The sequence below is a fragment of the Malassezia japonica genome, chromosome 1, assembly GCF_029542785.1.
Source record: "Malassezia japonica chromosome 1, complete sequence".
Taxonomy (NCBI): Eukaryota; Fungi; Basidiomycota; class Malasseziomycetes; order Malasseziales; family Malasseziaceae; genus Malassezia; species Malassezia japonica.
Genome location: NC_083370.1, coordinates 1806369 through 1823214, shown reverse-complemented (window position 1 = coordinate 1823214; position 16846 = coordinate 1806369). Strand labels below are relative to the sequence as shown.

Below are 16846 nucleotides of genomic sequence, written 5' to 3'. Positions count from 1 at the left end.
TCGCGATGGGACTGTGGCACATTGTGTTCCCTGTCATTGCACTCTTCCTAGCGGCTGCACAGGTGGCAGCCCTCTCCAGTGCCCAGGCGACGCCGGCAGCAGGTCTGGCGCCCCCGGCCTCGGCTGTGACGCCCGCCCAGCGCTCGGCCGCGCCACACATCGCGCCGACGGCGCCTGCGCTGGAGCGGCGCATCACACGGTCCGTGCCCCTCTCCACGCTCCCGACTGCGGCGGTGTACATACCTGACCTCAAGGGTGTCGTGAATCCGGACGGCGAAACGTCCTTGTACTACTATGGCCCAGGCTACTACCCCGAGTCGACGGTCTATGCGCTGGTCACCGGCAAGCCGGGCGAGGGCGACGGGCCGAAAACGACGTACCTGTACGAAGGCCCGACCGAGGCCTACCTCGTCAACATCCTGCGCACTGCCGACCTTGACGACGGAAATGGCACCATCACAGGGCAGTTCAACGTCAAGTGTCGGTACTCGCAAGGGCTCGGCAAGGACGGCTACTGCCAGTACCAGCGGATGACGACGCAAGGCACGACGATCTTTTCCACGTTCAATACCACTGCGCAGGCGCAGACGACTTTTACGCCTGTGCGCGGCGAGATTCAGCGGGTGCGGCAGTCGCAAGATACCCACACGTTGACCAACGTCGCGTTCCCCAACACCAACGTTCAGAACGCTGCTGTGCGCATGCGCCCGCTCTGCCTTGATACCAAATGCACATCGCTCACGACCCTTTTGCTCGGAAGCGCGCTGGCTGTGCTCCTAGCGGCCTTGGTTGTCTTGTAAGGACTTTATACCCGCGAGACAAGTCATAGATCAGAACTTAGGACTATACAGACTATTCGGCAATTTCGCACATCAGATCGCCCTGCGACAAGGAGTCGTTCGCAGACACGGCCACGCGCTTGATCTTGCCGTCGACCGGGGCCGAAACCACGGTCTCCATCTTCATAGCACTCATCACAAAGAGGGGGTCGCCGGCCTTGACTGCCTCGCCTTCCTTGGCGCGGATCTCGACCACGACACCGGCGAGCGGCGAGCCGACGCTGCCGGGCTCGCTGGACGCCTTCTCATGCTGAACCGTCTGGACGTTTGCGCTGCGGTCCTGGACCGTGATCGCACGGGGCTCGGCGTTAAGCTCAAAGAACACCTCGCGCGTACCGGTCTCCTCGTCCAGCGGGCTCATCGACAGGAGCTTGATGATGAGCACCTTGCCGTCCTCGACAGTGACTTGGATCTCCTTGCCGGCCTCGGGCTTGCCGAGGAAGTCGCGCGTGGCCATGCGGCTTAGGTCGCCGTGCTCCGACACAAAGTTCTGGAACTCTTCAAAGACCTTGGGGTACATGGCCCAGCTCACCGCGTCGCTCTCCGACATGGGGCGCTTGAACTGCTTCTCGAGATCCGCACGGATCTTGGCAAAGTCGAGCGGCTCGAGCTGAGCACCGCGGCGACCATCCACACGCTCCTTGTTGCGGATGATGTTGGTACGCAGCGGCTCGGGGAAGCCACCTGGAGGCGTGCCCAAAAAGCCCTGGAAGTACTCGATGACCGACACGGGGAAGTCGAGCGACGAAGCGCGTTCCTCGACATCCTTGCCGTTCAGCTTGTTGGCGACCATGAACTGCGCAAGGTCACCGACGACCTTGGAAGAGGGCGTCACCTTGACAATGTCACCACAGAGCATGTTGGCCTCCATGTACGCGTTTTTGATCTCGTTCCACTGCGCACCAAGACCGAGCTGCTGGGACTGGAACATGAGGTTCGTGTATTGTCCACCCGGCATCTCGTGGTCAAAGACGGACGAGTCCGAGGCCTTGACGTTCGCCTCAAAGCACTGGTACAGCGTGCGGACCTGCGACCAGTACAGGTTGAGGTTCTGGATGGCCTCGTGCGAAATGCCCGTGCCGAGACCCGTCTGCTCCAGCGAGCTGACAATCGCACCCATCGACGGCTGCGACGTCAGACCCGACATGGAGTCGATCGCACAGTCGACCACGTCGGCACCGGCCTCAGCGCAGGCGAGCATGCTCGAGACGGCAATGCCGGCCGTGTCGTGCGAGTGCACGTGAATCGGCAGGTCGGGGTACTTTTCACGGATCGTGCCGATGAGCAGGCGCGCCGAGGCGGGCTTCAGGAGACCCGCCATGTCCTTGATACCCAGGACGTGCAGGTCACCGGTGCCCACCAGCTTGTCGACCAGGTCCATGTAGTAGTCCAGCGTGTATTTGGGGTGGCGCTTGGGGTTCGCGACGTCACCCGTGTAGCACACGGTACCTTCGACAACACCACCGGCCACCTTGGCGGCGTTCATGCCCAGCTGGAGCGATTCGAACGAATTAAGCGAGTCAAAGACACGGAAAATGTCTAGACCGTTTTCCACCGCACGCTTGCTGAACTCGTAGATGGCATTGTCGGGGTAGGACGTGTAGCCCACGGCGTTCGCGCCACGGATCAGCGCCTGGAAGGGAATGTTGGGCACGTACTTGCGCAGCGTACGCAGGCGCTCCCAGGGGTCCTCGTACAGGAAGCGCATCGCCACGTCGAATGTCGCACCACCCCAGCACTCGAGCGCAAAAGCGTTCTGCAGCGCATGGCTCGTCTCCTTGGCAATGTTCACCATGTCGACCGTGCGCAGACGCGTCGCAAACAGACTCTGGTGCGCATCGCGCCAGGTGGTGTCCATAATGAGAGTGCCCTTGTAAGCACGCACCGCCTTGGCAAAGGCCTCGGGGCCCTCGTTCACAATGATGTTGCGCCAGCCCTTGAGCGCAGGCTCCGAGGTGTCCACCGGGTTGCCCTCCGCGTCAAAGATGGTAGGAATGGGGATCTCGGTGCGCAGGCCCGGCTCGCCCACTTGGCCAGCGATCGAGCTACCGTTGACGAGCAGGTCGCCGAGGTAGGTAAGCACCTTTTGAGCACGGTTTTGCGAGAGAATCATGTTGAAGAGCTCCGGGGTGTCGTCGATCATCGTCGTCCAAGTGCGCGACTCGACAAAGTAGGGATGCGTCAAAAGGCTGATCAGGTAGGGAATGTTCGTTTTCACACCGCGGATACGGAATTCAATCAGTGCACGGATCATCTTGCGGCGCGCCAGCTCGTAGCTCGGGCCACGGCAAGTCACCTTGACCAGCAGCGAGTCGTAGTGCGGCGTAATCTGCGCACCGGCAAATCCAGAGCCAGCATCCAGACGCACACCGTTTCCGCCCGCAGCGCGGTACACCTCGATGCGGCCCGTGTCCGGCTGGAAGTTTGCCTCGGGGTCCTCCGTGGTGATACGGCACTGGATGGCAGTGCCGCGGGGGCGAATCGAGTCCTGCGTGAGGTCCAGGTCAGCCAGCGTACGACCCGCCGCAATCAGGATCTGGGACTGGACAATATCGATACCCGTCACCTCTTCGGTGATCGTGTGTTCCACCTGGAGACGGGGGTTGATCTCGATAAAGTAATGACGGTTCTGCTGGTCGACCAGGAACTCGGCCGTACCGGCATTGCGGTAGTTGGCCGTGTTGGCGAGGTTCACGGCGTCAGCGAGGATCGACTGGCGCACATTGTCCGGGAGGTTGCTCGCCGGGGCAATTTCGACCACTTTTTGGTGACGGCGCTGCACGGAGCAGTCACGCTCGAACAGGTGGATGCAGTGGTTGTCGCCATCGGCGAGGAGCTGCACCTCAATGTGACGCGGCCTGTCCAGGAAGCGCTCGATGAAGACCGTGGGGTCACCAAACGCCGAGCGCGCCTCGGACACGGCGCGCTCAAAGGACTCACGGAAGTCCTCCATGTTGCGCACGACACGCATACCACGGCCACCACCGCCCATGGCAGCTTTGATGATCACAGGGAAGCCGACTTCCTTGATAAAAGGCTCCGCGGCCTCGTAGCTGGCGATCGGGCCCGGCGTACCTGGGACAATCGGCACCTTGGCCTCGCGCGCAAGGTCACGGGCCTTGGTCTTGTCACCCAGTCCGTCGATCGTCTCCGGGCGCGGACCAATGAAGGCGATACCCGCCTCCTCGACCTTACGCGCGAACTCGGGGTTTTCCGAGAGGAAGCCGTAGCCGGGGTGGATCATGTCGACCTTGTTTTCCTTCGCGATACGCACAATATCATCAATGGCCAGGTAGGCAGCCACGGGCGACAGGTCCTTGCCGACCTGGAAGGCGTAGTCCGCCTTGTAGCGGTGCGCCGACATGCGGTCCTCATGGCTGTAGATAGCCACCGTCTGGAGACCGAGCTCGTGCGCCGTGCGGAAGATACGAATGGCAATTTCCTAAGCTGTTAGCATACAAGCAACTTACACCACGGTTCGCAACCATTAGCCGGCGAAGCGGAACACCCGACTTGCTTCGGAGACCATTGCGCACCGACTCGACCGTGGGGACGTCGACGTTCGATGCGGCATCCGCCTTAACGTGTACTTGTGTACTCTCTCCCATTCTTGAACACAAATGCTAACACGCCGCGGAGAGTTGGGCGCGCCGTTGGATACCTCAGATCGAGGGTAAGCACAAGTCGCGTGGACGGATTAGCCGGCCTACGTGCAACGATATGCTGCCGCAAATCCAGTAGCCGAAACTGGCCGTGCGCACTCAAAGGGACCGTTGCGATTGGCGGTGCCGCCCCGCGTGGCATGCACAGTGGGCCGACCTGCAGCAGAAACGCCAGGACAATCTCCACACACAGCCGCCAAAATCACACACATAAATCCCCGTGCCGGTCGGTGTCGAGGACGTAGGCAGTGAGTAGTAGCAATGCTAAGGCGTATGGTACGTGCGAGGACGCACTGCCACGGATGCCAAGCATCATCGCATGCCATAATCGCCCATTTTCATGAAGTGCTTGTCTCTTCCTAAAATACAATTGCAAACCATACACTGTACAACTATGGGGGCGTGACCAAGAAGATGACAAGGATCGGCGCCCATGCGCCATGATCACCGCGCATCTACCTTGTTGGCAGAACCATCACAAAGAGAAAAATTGCTGATTCGTATAAAACGTATCAGACGAGTAGGTTCGTTTTGTTTGCGATAAGCAAATAGCTACGTCTCGGTAGGTACCTCAGTGACCGTAGCGCCTGTCCATGCAGAAAGATGGGGAACGGTTTTGGACAGCACCGGCCTTAAATACAGGTTTCCGCCACACGCGTGGCACGCGCCACGCGCTGACGTGTTATGGCCGTTGATATCACGTGCATATATTTTCCCACGACTGTCTAGTCATACACGTGACACTTTGCGAGACTTCGCAGAGCGCCGCGCTGGCTTGGGAAGTGCCTCGCCTGCCTGTCCAGTTCACCAACCGTCACCATGTCTCTCGTGCCGCCTGACCCTTCGCAGCAGTTCGCTCACATCCTTCGGTATGTATACGCGCGCCGAAGCGCACTGTATGGGACAGTATACTGACCGTCACAGTCTGCTCAACACTAACGTTGACGGCAAGCGGAAGATCATGTACGCCCTGACCGAGATCAAGGGTGTGGGTCGCCGCTACTCGAACATCGTCTGCAAGAAGGCTGATGTCGACCTGAACAAGCGGTACGTTGGATACGAGAGGTCGAATGCGTGCATGTGAGCGCAAAGGAGGAATGCGAGACAGCAGCTTTTTGCTCACCGAACGACTGGCGGAGGCGTCTTTGTGACCTTCTTGCGAAAACTCATCATGCTGTGCGATGCTTGCACTGTGCACACGGTTGCTGCACCACATCGTGATAGTTTGTCATCTGTTTCACAAGAGTTGCTGCTCGTCTTCCTTTTTTCGTTACACACTTTGCTGGCCTCTTCCACCCCATGAACATGATGCTGACCTTACAGTGCTGGTGAGCTTAACTCGGATGAGCTTGAGCGCATTGTCAACATCCTCCAGGCCCCGGCTGAGTTCAAGATCCCCAACTGGTTCCTTAACCGGCAGAAGGACATCACCACTGGTAAGGACTCGCAGGTGCTCTCCAACGGTGTTGAGGCTAAGCTTCGTGACGACATTGAGCGCATGAAGAAGATGCGTATCCACCGTGGTCTCCGTCACTACTGGAACCTGCGTGCCCGTGGTCAGCACACGCGTACGACTGGTCGCCGCGGTCGCACCGTTGCCAACAAGAAGAAGTAAATGATCACCCCAAAAGGGGGGCGGCACTTGTCGCTTCCGTCATTGCCTCGCATATTTCTATACCGTGCGTGGGTGCACGACATCGATCGATCTCTTGTCGTGCGGCTTTTGCTACGTCAAAAGGCATTCGGGTCTTTTTTCGTACATGGGCGCCCTTTTGCCATGTAAGGTAGTGAGCGGTCTATAGTCTGCCCTCTACTTTCAACGGGTAAAATGTATCCGATTCTCCAGGGATGGTTTTGCCTCGTAGTTATCGCGATCGCACCGAGTCTGGCGTAGCTGCAGACGGGCGCAGCAGTGGAAAATTTGAGCGGAGGCCCTAGGGAAGATTAGTCACACTGCAGCTGAAGTTCGCGGAGCTTCTGATCTGCCGCTTTTCGTTGCTCCTTGCTTCGTCCACCGTTGAAGTAGGAGTACGCTCATAGACACACCCTAGAGCTCTCTTTGGACAAGCAAAGCAGCCTTCTTGAAGCATCAAGCCACCACTCTAGATTTTTCCGCTACCCTATTTTCCAACGATGACGATCGAAGTCCAACCTCCGCCCCCGTCGCCTACAGCTCCGGCTGCACCTATCTCGGCCATTATGGACGCCGAGATTGACTACGAGGGCCTCGGAGAGAACTACCCCCTTCATATTAACATGATCGCTGGCTCGCTCGCAGGTATCACGGAGCACGCTGTCATGTTCCCGGTGGACCTTGTTCGCGTATGTATTCCAACCTTGTTTTGAATGGATGCTGACACGATAATGCAGACCCGTATGCAAGTCCTGAACGCCTCGCCCGCCGCAACCTACTCTGGCATGACCGAGGCGCTTACCCGCATCAGCTCCGTCGAGGGCTTCAAGGGCCTCTGGAAGGGCATCGCCTCGGTGATTCTTGGCGCCGGCCCTGCGCACGCGCTCTACTTTGGTACTTACGAGCTGGTCAAGGAACACACCGGCGGTAACCGTGAAGGACTGCAGATTCTGAGCACGGGTGTTGCCGGTGCTGCCGCGACGATCACCTCGGACGCTTTCATGAACCCCTTTGATGGTATGTCGTGTGCCACACTAAAATACTAACCTATCAGTTATCAAGCAGCGCATGCAGCTGCAAGGCAATAACTTTAGCTCTATCGGGCAATGTGCCCGCGAGCTGTACAAGACGGAAGGCCTGCGTGCCTTCTACGTGTCGTACCCCACGACGCTGACCATGACTGTTCCCTTTACTGCGATCCAGTTTGCCACCTACGAGTGGGCCAAGAAGCTGCTGAACCCTTCGGAGAAGTACTCCCCCATGTCGCACGCTCTTGCCGGTGGTTTCGCCGGTGCGGCTGCTGCTGCTCTGACGACGCCTCTCGATGTCGCCAAGACACTACTCCAGACTCGTGGCTGCAGCCCCGACGTGGAGATCCGGAATGCGACAAGCATGATCCAGGCGTTCAAGATTATCCAGCAACGCGAGGGCCTCCGTGGTTTCTGGCGGGGTCTGACGCCGCGCATCTTTACGCATATGCCCTCCAATGCCCTGTGCTGGCTGGTACGTATTCGATTGACTGACCCAGTCCTACGAAGGCTTCCGCTTCATGCTCCGGGATCAAGGCTATGTCCACTGATTTTATCGAGCATTGCCCCTATGCAAAATATCCCCGTAGAGAATCGAATCCGTGTGTGTACTCTGTTCCTATTCCAAGGATTTCTCGCCAAAAACCTATGAAAAAAAGTGAAGCTACCGGTTGATGGATAAGGGGTGACGATCCATAAGCCTATTTAGTTGCGGCCCATGAACTGGTAGATAACCAGATGCACAAGGCGCGACAAACTCGTAGGGTTGTGCGTGTACGCACCCATGATCATCGAGACACTGACCATAGCCAGCAGGAAGTCGCCATACGGCACATGGGGCAGGAGGCCGCGCTCGCGGCCCGCAGCCCAGTACGCCTCCATCGCCTTGGGCATGACGTAGGCCGTCAGCTCGCTGCGGCGGTGCTTGTGTTCCAAAAAGAGCGACAGGCACGAGGAGAAACCTGCCACAACCTTCATGTTGTCGTTCTTCATGATGTTCGAAAGGGTCATGGCACCCGGCAGCTTGCTCAGCCTAGGCGAGTAGCGGATCATGTCCGAACCACCCTCGAAGAAGCAGAAGAAGCTCTTGACAATCACGATGTACGCCGCCAGGAAAGCGGAAGAGCGCGCAGAGCCAGTAAGGACACGCGTCAGCGCCGTCTTGGGCGAGCGCAGAAGCGTCTTGGGACGCAGAAAGACGGTGGGGACAAAGTACAGCGTGAGATACACGGGGAGGATCCACTTCCAGCGACTCCAGAAGTTGAACACAGACGCCTTCGCATGGTTGGTGGTCCAAGGGTGAGAAAGTGCACAGGTGGGGAACTTTGTAAGGTCACCGGACTCGAACCAGCGATACATTTTGGCGACCACGTCACCCGAAATGCCCATAGGTGCATCCTTCGTAGGGGGCATGTCGGGATACTTGAGCGGGCTGGTGCTGATGGGTTCCGGCAGCTGACCGCCGAACAGCTTCTCCAGGTCCCACGGGCTGGGACCCGTGCCGTTCGCCGAATCAAGGTACACGTCCAGCGTAGTGAGGGGGATTTCACTGGCCTTGTCGATCCAGCGCTTGTACGCGCGCGACAAGTGGTCAGGGCGGCTGAGCCATGCCGAAATGATCTCAGCGTTGGCAATACCAAATGCCAGTACGGAGCCGTAGGGGATATCAATGTAGCCCAACGAGCGGGCAAAGCGGTAGGAACCCTCCAGACCGCGCAGGAAGAGCTGAGGACCAAAGGATTGGACGAGGCTCTTGCGCTCGACCAGCATCGCCAGCGACGAGATGGCACCGGCCACGTACGGGTGCCAGTAACGCACACGAGGGTCGTAGCTCGACAGATGCTTCCAGGAGTCCTGAGCCTTGGCATGCTTCTGGTGCTTGTCATGCTTATGGTCATGCTTGTGGTCATGCTTGTGGTGGTGCTTGTGATGGTGCTTCTCACCCATCATGAGGCCATCCTGGCTAGAGCCCGTCACCGGCGCCGTCTTGGAGCGACACAGCGCATTCGGTGACGAGCCCTTGTGCATAGGGGTCATGAGACGAAGGGCGTTGCTCACAAACTTGTACGAGCTCGACCAAAGACCGAACATGAGCGCGAATCGTATCGTATCCTCGCCGATGAAGGCTTCTTTGAGCGCGAAGGTATCGAATTTGCGCCTGATGTTAGCCCATACACGTACCTAGAACGAAGCGACTTGATCAGCGCAATCAAAGCACTAATGCTGCTACGCAAACCGTACGCAAGCATAAACGCGCGCGCCCCCGCACGGACGACGTGCACGATGAGTCGCTCCCAGTCGCTGGGGAGACGCGCTTCCTCGTCCTTGGGGCGCCAGAGCTTGTTCTGCAGGTTCCGACGCAACTCGGACGAGGGGTTGGTAGACATCTCGTGCAGCGTGCTAAAGCTCAGCGAGCGCTTCAGGTTCTCCACAGCCTCTTGAACGTTTGGCGTCGTGGCACCCGACTGGAGGTCGCGCCAGGCGCTCAATTCGTCCTCAGAATCCACCATATCCTCACGCATGGTAGGGACTGGAGGCAAGGAAATGAGTGGCTGGGGAGCACCCTGCCTAGTACTTTTCTCGGAGCTCATCGTCGCACGCTACAAGAGGCCAGAGCGTAAAATAGGGGCAGACTTACCGGTCGGCTGACCGCGCCCCAACAATGCACGGCCTGCGCGGGTTAATCTTCCACCGGTGGCCTGTGCACGTGGAAATTCCGTGCATCGGCTTTTGTTTGAGCCGGTGGCTGTGACATATGATTACGTAAGCATTTCGGAGCAAAAGAGTAGGCAGACAGTACCCCGGAGGGTACTGTCTGCCCGATCTAAAGATTGAAACGTACTGCCACCCGTAGGGTAGCAGCGAGAGGCAGATCCTCATGTATGGACAAAAGGGTCGCCGTGCAATGAGAGCATCCACCCCTCCCGCGCCACATGCGTGAGCGTGCCACGGAACGTCAAGGTCTGTCGGTTAGCGTCTGTCCTTGGGGGGTGCCCCAGCTCCACTTACAAGTATGAAAAAACCACGGGGTGCGGCAGAGGCGCCTTTATATACTTTTTTCGCGGGCTGCGGCGCAATTGCATTGGTTCGCTCCACACCGGACGCAATTTGGCCGCTGGCGGTAGGATCTTAATTCCCATTCGTCTAGTGCCTGCACGACCCTCTATAGCATGCTACCGTACACTAAGGCGAATGATGCAGGGCCTCGGCCGCCTCCTTGCTGGACTTGGTGATACTCTCTTGGATAGAAGAAGGCGCCTCGCGCGAAAGCTGCTCGATGTTGGGCAGAATACGTGACAAGAAGAACTGCTGTGCGACTTGTGCTCCCTGCGATAAGTAAGGCCACGTACCCGATAGTGATAGATCGCGCCAAGGACTGCCTCGACGCAAGCACCGCGCACCTTGAACAATCCGGTCTCTTGCGTACCGCTTGTAGGGTCCGTACGCTGCGTTAGAAAAAAAAAAAAGACGTACCATCGTAGGGTGCCAGCGCATGACCTGCTCGAGCTTCAACGCGCGACCGACGTGGTCGCCGAGCGCTTGTGTGCGGATCAAGTCATCCACACCGTGCGGTGCAGACAGGATATTTTGGAGGTACCGCACCTCGGCATCCGGTAGCGTCTCGGCGCGCCCCGCCTCGGAGAGGAGGTGGAACAGGTAGAGCGAGAGGTACGTTTTGAGCGCGCGGCGGCCGAGGAAGGCCAGGCGGCGGTTATGTCCTTGCAGGCCATACATCCAGCTCTCATGCGTGAGCGCAGTGACAGCCAGGCTCTCGTTGTCGCCCAGCAGGGCGTTTTGATTACCGGATATGGAGCGATACGTCGAAAAGTCGTTGCTGTTCAAGAACGTCAGCATATCAGCCGGCTTCAAGTCAGAGCCGAGCGGGCCCGCCGCAGACCGCGTCGTGTGCTGGTCGACGGGCTGGCGCACCTCGGTCTGCGCCGAGCGCGAGGCGGAGGAGGTGCGCAGGAAGCGGGCGTGCAGCGCGTTCGGCGCCACCGCAGCGACGGGGGCGACGCGAACCGCACTAGCGATGCGAGCGCATCCAGAATTCGCGTGACGCACATGCGATACGATGCGCGCTCCAGCCTTCAGCGACGCGGTGCTACTCTTCATTTTTCAGGGCAAAGCACACAGCGACGACAGGCAAGAATCTTCGCGCGGCTACAGGGGAAATATGCATACATCCACTTCGCCAAAATCCTTTTTCGCAGCGCGGCGGCGGCCTTTGGCTTCGTATACGATGTCTGTGGCTGAACCGTAGGTACTTTGCTGTGGCGCAGCTAACGTACAGTATTCCCCCCACTGCTCAGAAGAACGCCGACTGGGCGGACGACGATGTTGAGGACGGCGCCTGTACGTCGCACACAACTGACCCAGCTTCGAGCACGCCTCGCATCGAGACGCGCGACGAAGGCAACGGCGTGCAGACCGTGGTTGAGTACCGCACTAATGCCGACGGCAAGCAGGTCAAGGTTACGCGCCGCATTAAGCGCACGCTCGTCTCCACGCGCGTGAACCACGACGTGGCGGAGCGCAAGAGCTGGACCAAGTTTGGCCTCGAGAAGAGTGCTGCGCCCGGCCCCCACGGTGGCACCACGTCGATCGGTGCGAATGTGCAGGTGAAGCTCATGGCCGGTGGAACTAAGGAGCCCGAGCAGGACCCTACCGATGCCATGCGCGAGAAGCTGGCCAACAAGCGTGTCCAGTGTCGTTTGTGCAAGGGCGACCATTACACGGCGCGCTGCCCGTACCGCGACACGCTTGAGGCGATCCCTGGTGCGGGTGGCGAGGCGCCCGAGGGCGACGCGGCGACTGCCGCGCTCGCTGGCGGCGACCCCTCCGCCCCGGCCAAGATCAACCCTGCCGCTGCTGCGCTGGGCGCGGCCGGCCTTGGGCCGGGCAAATACAAGCCGCCGAGCCTGCGGTCGGGTGCTGTGCCGATGACGATGGGCGGACCTACGCAGCGCGACGACTCGTCGACGCTGCGTGTGACGAACCTGAGCGAAGACGTGGAAGAGGAGGACCTGCGCGACCTCTTCCGGCGCTACGGTCGTGTCACGCGTATCTACTTGGGCCGCGACCGCGAGACGGGTGCATGCAAGGGCTTTGCATACGTCAACTTTGAGGACCGCGCCTCGGCTGACCTGGCCCGGCAAAAGCTGGATGGTTTCCCCTACAGCAACTTGATTCTCAGCTGCCAGTGGTCGCAGCCGCGGGCGGACCGTCCTACGTAGCTTGTAGCGACACGACGCGATGGATTGTGATATGTCTGCTTCTTTCCTTCTAGCTCCCTATTTAGCACAGTTACGACAGGAACTTGCGGTCCTTGTTCGGGCCGAACAAGTCGAGGCGCAGCTCGGGGAGCATCTTGTCTTCCAGCAGGTGCAGACGCTCCTCCAGCGTGTTGTTCAGCTGGATGCGGCCGTTGAGGCCGGTGAGGATCAGGCCGCCGGCCGAGTCCTTCGAGAGACCCTCCTTGACGTTGATGTTGGCCTTGCGGCCGGTCTCGTCCGTGTAGCGCTTGATCGCCGAGTCGCTCACCTCCTGGACGAGCTGCACATCGCCGGAGCGCGCAATAACCTCGACCGAGGTCTCGTGGAGGTCAAAGAGGCCCTGGAGGAGGAGCTCCTCCAGAAGCGCCTTGTACTTCTTGCTGTCCTTGGTCAGCTCCGTAAGACGCTCTCGCGCAGACTCAAAGAGGCCCTGCAGGCTCTCTTCGCGCAGCTTGAGCACCTCGAGGCGCGCCTTGTTGCTCTGGTTGGACTTGGCACTGGGTCAGCTCGGGGCACGCACATCTTCTGCTCAATCTCCACCTGCTTCTTCTTCTTGTCGAACTGGGCGTCGAGGTTATGGGTCTCTTGCTGCACAATCTTGGCCTGGGGTTAGTAGGGCTACGCACCTTCTCAATGGCAAACTCCTCGTCGGCCTTGACCTGGATCTCACGCGCCTTCTCTTGAGCCTCCTGGCGGATGAACTCCACCATCTTCTTCAGCTCCGTGTTGACCTCATCATCATTCATTGCGTGCGACATCGTAGGCAATTGACGGCGCCAAACGATCCGTTGTGGTCGGTGCGATAGAACGTGGCCCGGACGGGAGTCAAGTGTCGGGAGGGCCTCCTAGGCCGCTCCACCTCCACCTTGCCGTGCCGGCCCTCTGCGGCGCGTGGAGAAAGGGCGGCGTGTAGGAGCGGCGCTGGATGGGGGAAAGGAGGCAGGGAGGTGTGTAGCGTGGTAGCACGGCTCGTCTGTCCATCGAGCATTGCAAGCTCGTTTCCCAGCCAAACTTCTCATGACCCTCGTCGTCATGCATGTCTATACTTTGCACACTCGCTAGCCTATCTATGCCGAACGCACAAAGTTGTCAGCCTTGATCGATGCACGACTCTTTTTCCGGAGCGCGCCACGCGCCTTGCGCTCCTGCTCAAAGATCTGCGACGGCGTCTTGGGTCGCGCGTCCTCTGCCGCCTTGGCCGCCGCCTTGGCCGCCGCAGCGGCCTTTTGTGCCGGCGACATATTCAGCAGTCGCGCAGCCTCCTTGGCCTCAGCAGCCTGCTGCTTCTTGATATGCGCACGCGCGATCTTGGCACTGCGCTTGTAGGCAGCACGCGCCTCACCCTTCGACATGCCCGTGGTATCAACGTCGCCCGCCAACATGGTCTTGTTGGACTTGATCGCGGGGTCGTCCAACAGATCCCAGAGCCAGTTAGGGTACTCACTGTCTGGCCGCGCCACGGGGTCCGCCTTGTCTTTGAGGATCGACAGGCCTGTAAAGACTGTGCCTGCCGGCGCGACCGACGGCACATCGGCCTTGGACGCATCACCCTTGGCCGCAGCATCCTTTGGCGCTTCGGTGTGGGCCATACGCAGGAGCGGCGCACGCGCCGCAAGGCGCACGCTCGCCATCGCCCGCCAGGCCGGGCGCAGGAGAGCCATCGTGGTCGTCGAAGAAAATGCACGTGACCATCGCGACGCGCCCTGTGTTGGTCCCCCATGGACCCCGAGCGGCGTACGCGGCTCCCTACGCTGCTCGAGGTGCTTGAGCAGCGTGCGGCGGCGCCAGTCGACCTAAATGCATTTTACCAATTTACACTGAAGCATGGCGAGGAAGACGCGCTCGATTTCTGGCTGGATGTGTGCGCACACGAGCGTCTGTGTGCCATCTATCTCTACCTGGACAATGGCAGCGCGCCCGTGCCACTCACGGGCGCGTGGCGTGGAAATTTAAGCAAGAGGCGCACGGCATACGTACACATGGATCCTCATGAGCACAGCGATGCGACAGAGACCAAGGTGACACTCTTTGACTTGGCCGCCAACGCCCAGCGTGTGTACGAGCAGTACCTCGTTCCCCACAGCGAGCACGAGCTTATGCTCCCTGCGACGGTGCACAGCACCATGCAGTTTCCGTCCGAGACGCACGCGCTGACCGGAGACGTCAACGAGCTCCTGCACATGTTCCAAGTGCCGAAAAAGTAGGTGCTGATTCTCACCCAGCTATGTCTTTGCACACCTCGAGCAGAGTCTCTACCCGACCTTTTTGCAGCGCCACGCGTTCAGCAATATCGTACCACTCTCGGCATGGGCACGCCTGAGTTGCGGTCTGCTGCTGCTCTGGGTGGCCTTTTCCACTGGCTTCAGCTTTGTCTTTTTAAACACGGAGCGCACTACGCGGATATGGGTATGTTGCGCGGCTCACACAGATCTTGCTGCCAATGGCGCTCGCGACGTACTTTGTCGCGTCGTACTGGTACAATATCGACCCCGCGCTGGCGCTCGCACAAAAGACCGAGCTCGGCGAGAGCCAGCTCGGCGACGTGGACGAACCGAGCGTCCGCGCACTGCACGCACAGCATGCGATCACCGCCGTGGTGGTCGCCGCACTCGTCTGCGCCGCACTTACGGTGCTTTTTGTGTTTGTCCCGGGCCACCGTCTCTAATGTACATATTCCTGTGACGAAATTTCTGGGTCAAATAGGTGACGTACGAGTGAGGATTCGCGTGCGGCGGCTCGCAATGTCTGCCGCACGAATCGAGGCGCGCAGGCCAACACAGGCCTGCACAAGCGCCTCGGCATCGGTTGCATGCGCGGCCGTCTCGCGCAGCACGTCGTATACGGCCGAGGCCGAGGCCGCGGCGAGCAGAGCGGGCGCCGCACGCGCGAGAATGGCATAGGCGACGCGAAAGAGCGCCGTGCTGCCGTCCACGAGCAGCATGTCCCACACACGAAAGAGCGTCGCGGTAGGCAGACACGCGGTGAACAGCGACAGGAACCACGCATAGGTCACCGCCGCGAGCTCGACATGCAGCGCCTGGACATGCGCATAGACACGAGGCAGGCCACTGCGTACATAACTCAGTAGCACACGTTGGTCCGCACGGGGCACGAGCATGTCGGACGCGTAAAAGTTTGGCGGCAGCGTCGTCTCGATGAGGCCAGCCATTGCCCAGAACGCGTCCTCTTCGTGGGTATAGGTAAGGAGAAGGATCGCCGCGAGATTGTTCATCCCTTGGCAGTAGCCTTGCGTCGGCTTGTACATGCTGTGCGCCTCGAGGAGGCGCTGCAGCTTTCTAACACCAGGGCCTTGGCCGCCGAAAAAGAGGTTTGTCGGCATGGTGCGTCGCACGTCGAGGCAAATCTGGCGGTCAAGCGTGGCGTGCGACGCGCTTTCCACCAGCTCGGAGTAGCGCCCCGGCTCGGCGAGCTCGTGGGCACGCACGCAGTTGCTCCATACCGCAGGGCGGTAGAGCATCGGGATGCCGTCGTGGCACAGCCGCTGGAACTGGCGCCATGCATGCCGTCCTGACGCGGTGCTTTGGTCGAGGCGGCGCAAGTACAGAAAGAGCGCTTGCCAGTGGTCGTCGGCGCCGGCTGTGTGCTGTGCAAGGTACTCGTCCCACACATTCTTGCGGTCGGCTTGGTTCGCGTCGTACGCGTCGAGGTCGGGCATCGCCGTGCCCGTTTCAGCTTCGTAGACAAAACCGTAGCGGTCCACTTGAAGGTCGTCCTGTCTGGGCAGCTGCGGCGGCGGCCGCGCGGACGCAGGCACCATGTGCGCAAGCTCGACGACCGGCGCAAACGGGAGCGCCGATTCGGACGACGCGAGCGACTCGTCGTCAGATACTGGCGCCTCGTCCTCGATCGGCGCCGACTGGGTCGTGTTGGTCGTCGACGTATCGAGTGTATGTTGGTTGGCCAAAGAAGCGAGCCACGCCACGGCATCCTGCTCAATCGGCTCCGAGGCAAGGCTGTCGACCTTCGGCGAAGATTGCGCGCTGGTGCCCTGGCCCAGATCCCATTCGTCGCGCATCGCTTCTTGGAGTGATGTCGGAAGGTGGTCGGCGCTTGGCGCGCGCGGACCTTGCACCTGTTCTACCAGTGCATAAACGATCTTCGCAAGAGTATCCACCGCCTCGCGAGCGTCTTCTTCTGCGTGCGGCAGGGTGCGGAGCACACGCCATGCCTTGGCATCGTCGCCCAAGATCGACTCGAGGACGCCTAGCGCCGCATCCTCGCTTTCCTCGCTCCTCCCTTCCAGAAAAGCATCTTTACTCGCACCCTCTTGTGCCTTGGGCACATCGCCTTCCCACCCCCCTTCGCTCAGCAGCGGGTGCGAAGCCGTCAGCGCTCGGCGCGCATGGCTCATCGTCGACCTCCACTTGGAGAAATCCGCCTTTCGACA

The 16846-nt window shown here is 59.9% G+C and overlaps 11 protein-coding genes across 11 annotated transcripts; 5 read left to right on the top strand and 6 right to left on the bottom strand.

The window, feature by feature from the left end:
• Nucleotides 1-5: 5 nt before the first annotated feature.
• On the top strand, nucleotides 6-800 carry MJAP1_000983 (uncharacterized protein; the record flags this gene model as incomplete). Its single annotated transcript, XM_060264949.1, has 1 exon — nucleotides 6-800. The coding sequence occupies one exon, from the start codon at nucleotides 6-8 to the stop codon at nucleotides 798-800; it is 795 nt and encodes a 264-aa protein (XP_060120932.1).
• Nucleotides 801-852: 52 nt separating this feature from the next.
• Nucleotides 853-4447, bottom strand: PYC1 (pyruvate carboxylase; the record flags this gene model as incomplete). Its single annotated transcript, XM_060264948.1, has 2 exons — nucleotides 853-4281; nucleotides 4376-4447. The coding sequence occupies 2 exons, from the start codon at nucleotides 4445-4447 to the stop codon at nucleotides 853-855; spliced, it is 3501 nt and encodes a 1166-aa protein (XP_060120931.1).
• Nucleotides 4448-5320: 873 nt separating this feature from the next.
• RPS18 (ribosomal 40S subunit protein S18B) lies at nucleotides 5321-6116 on the top strand (the record flags this gene model as incomplete). The annotated part of the gene is made up of 3 exons (XM_060264947.1): nucleotides 5321-5370; nucleotides 5426-5548; nucleotides 5825-6116. 3 exons carry the CDS (start codon nucleotides 5321-5323, stop codon nucleotides 6114-6116), a joined length of 465 nt encoding a protein of 154 aa, XP_060120930.1.
• A 518-nt stretch (nucleotides 6117-6634) lies between these two features.
• On the top strand, nucleotides 6635-7713 carry MRS4 (Fe(2+) transporter; the record flags this gene model as incomplete). The annotated part of the gene is made up of 4 exons (XM_060264946.1): nucleotides 6635-6823; nucleotides 6872-7151; nucleotides 7189-7637; nucleotides 7663-7713. The coding sequence occupies 4 exons, from the start codon at nucleotides 6635-6637 to the stop codon at nucleotides 7711-7713; spliced, it is 969 nt and encodes a 322-aa protein (XP_060120929.1).
• Nucleotides 7714-7867: 154 nt separating this feature from the next.
• MJAP1_000979 (uncharacterized protein) lies at nucleotides 7868-9684 on the bottom strand (the record flags this gene model as incomplete). Its single annotated transcript, XM_060264945.1, has 2 exons — nucleotides 7868-9233; nucleotides 9344-9684. The coding sequence occupies 2 exons, from the start codon at nucleotides 9682-9684 to the stop codon at nucleotides 7868-7870; spliced, it is 1707 nt and encodes a 568-aa protein (XP_060120928.1).
• A 661-nt stretch (nucleotides 9685-10345) lies between these two features.
• Nucleotides 10346-11017, bottom strand: MJAP1_000978 (uncharacterized protein; the record flags this gene model as incomplete). The annotated part of the gene is made up of 2 exons (XM_060264944.1): nucleotides 10346-10489; nucleotides 10637-11017. 2 exons carry the CDS (start codon nucleotides 11015-11017, stop codon nucleotides 10346-10348), a joined length of 525 nt encoding a protein of 174 aa, XP_060120927.1.
• Nucleotides 11018-11405: 388 nt separating this feature from the next.
• On the top strand, nucleotides 11406-12399 carry TIF35 (translation initiation factor eIF3 subunit g; the record flags this gene model as incomplete). The annotated part of the gene is made up of 2 exons (XM_060264943.1): nucleotides 11406-11422; nucleotides 11550-12399. 2 exons carry the CDS (start codon nucleotides 11406-11408, stop codon nucleotides 12397-12399), a joined length of 867 nt encoding a protein of 288 aa, XP_060120926.1.
• A 70-nt stretch (nucleotides 12400-12469) lies between these two features.
• Nucleotides 12470-13196, bottom strand: VMA4 (V-ATPase V1 sector subunit E; the record flags this gene model as incomplete). Its single annotated transcript, XM_060264942.1, has 3 exons — nucleotides 12470-12935; nucleotides 12959-13041; nucleotides 13065-13196. 3 exons carry the CDS (start codon nucleotides 13194-13196, stop codon nucleotides 12470-12472), a joined length of 681 nt encoding a protein of 226 aa, XP_060120925.1.
• A 309-nt stretch (nucleotides 13197-13505) lies between these two features.
• On the bottom strand, nucleotides 13506-14099 carry MJAP1_000975 (uncharacterized protein; the record flags this gene model as incomplete). Its single annotated transcript, XM_060264941.1, has 1 exon — nucleotides 13506-14099. The coding sequence occupies one exon, from the start codon at nucleotides 14097-14099 to the stop codon at nucleotides 13506-13508; it is 594 nt and encodes a 197-aa protein (XP_060120924.1).
• A 57-nt stretch (nucleotides 14100-14156) lies between these two features.
• On the top strand, nucleotides 14157-15103 carry RAX1 (Bud site selection protein, Revert to axial protein 1; the record flags this gene model as incomplete). The annotated part of the gene is made up of 3 exons (XM_060264940.1): nucleotides 14157-14638; nucleotides 14661-14844; nucleotides 14867-15103. 3 exons carry the CDS (start codon nucleotides 14157-14159, stop codon nucleotides 15101-15103), a joined length of 903 nt encoding a protein of 300 aa, XP_060120923.1.
• A 30-nt stretch (nucleotides 15104-15133) lies between these two features.
• Nucleotides 15134-16810, bottom strand: MJAP1_000973 (uncharacterized protein; the record flags this gene model as incomplete). Its single annotated transcript, XM_060264939.1, has 1 exon — nucleotides 15134-16810. The coding sequence occupies one exon, from the start codon at nucleotides 16808-16810 to the stop codon at nucleotides 15134-15136; it is 1677 nt and encodes a 558-aa protein (XP_060120922.1).
• Between the last annotated feature and the right edge of the window lie 36 nt (nucleotides 16811-16846).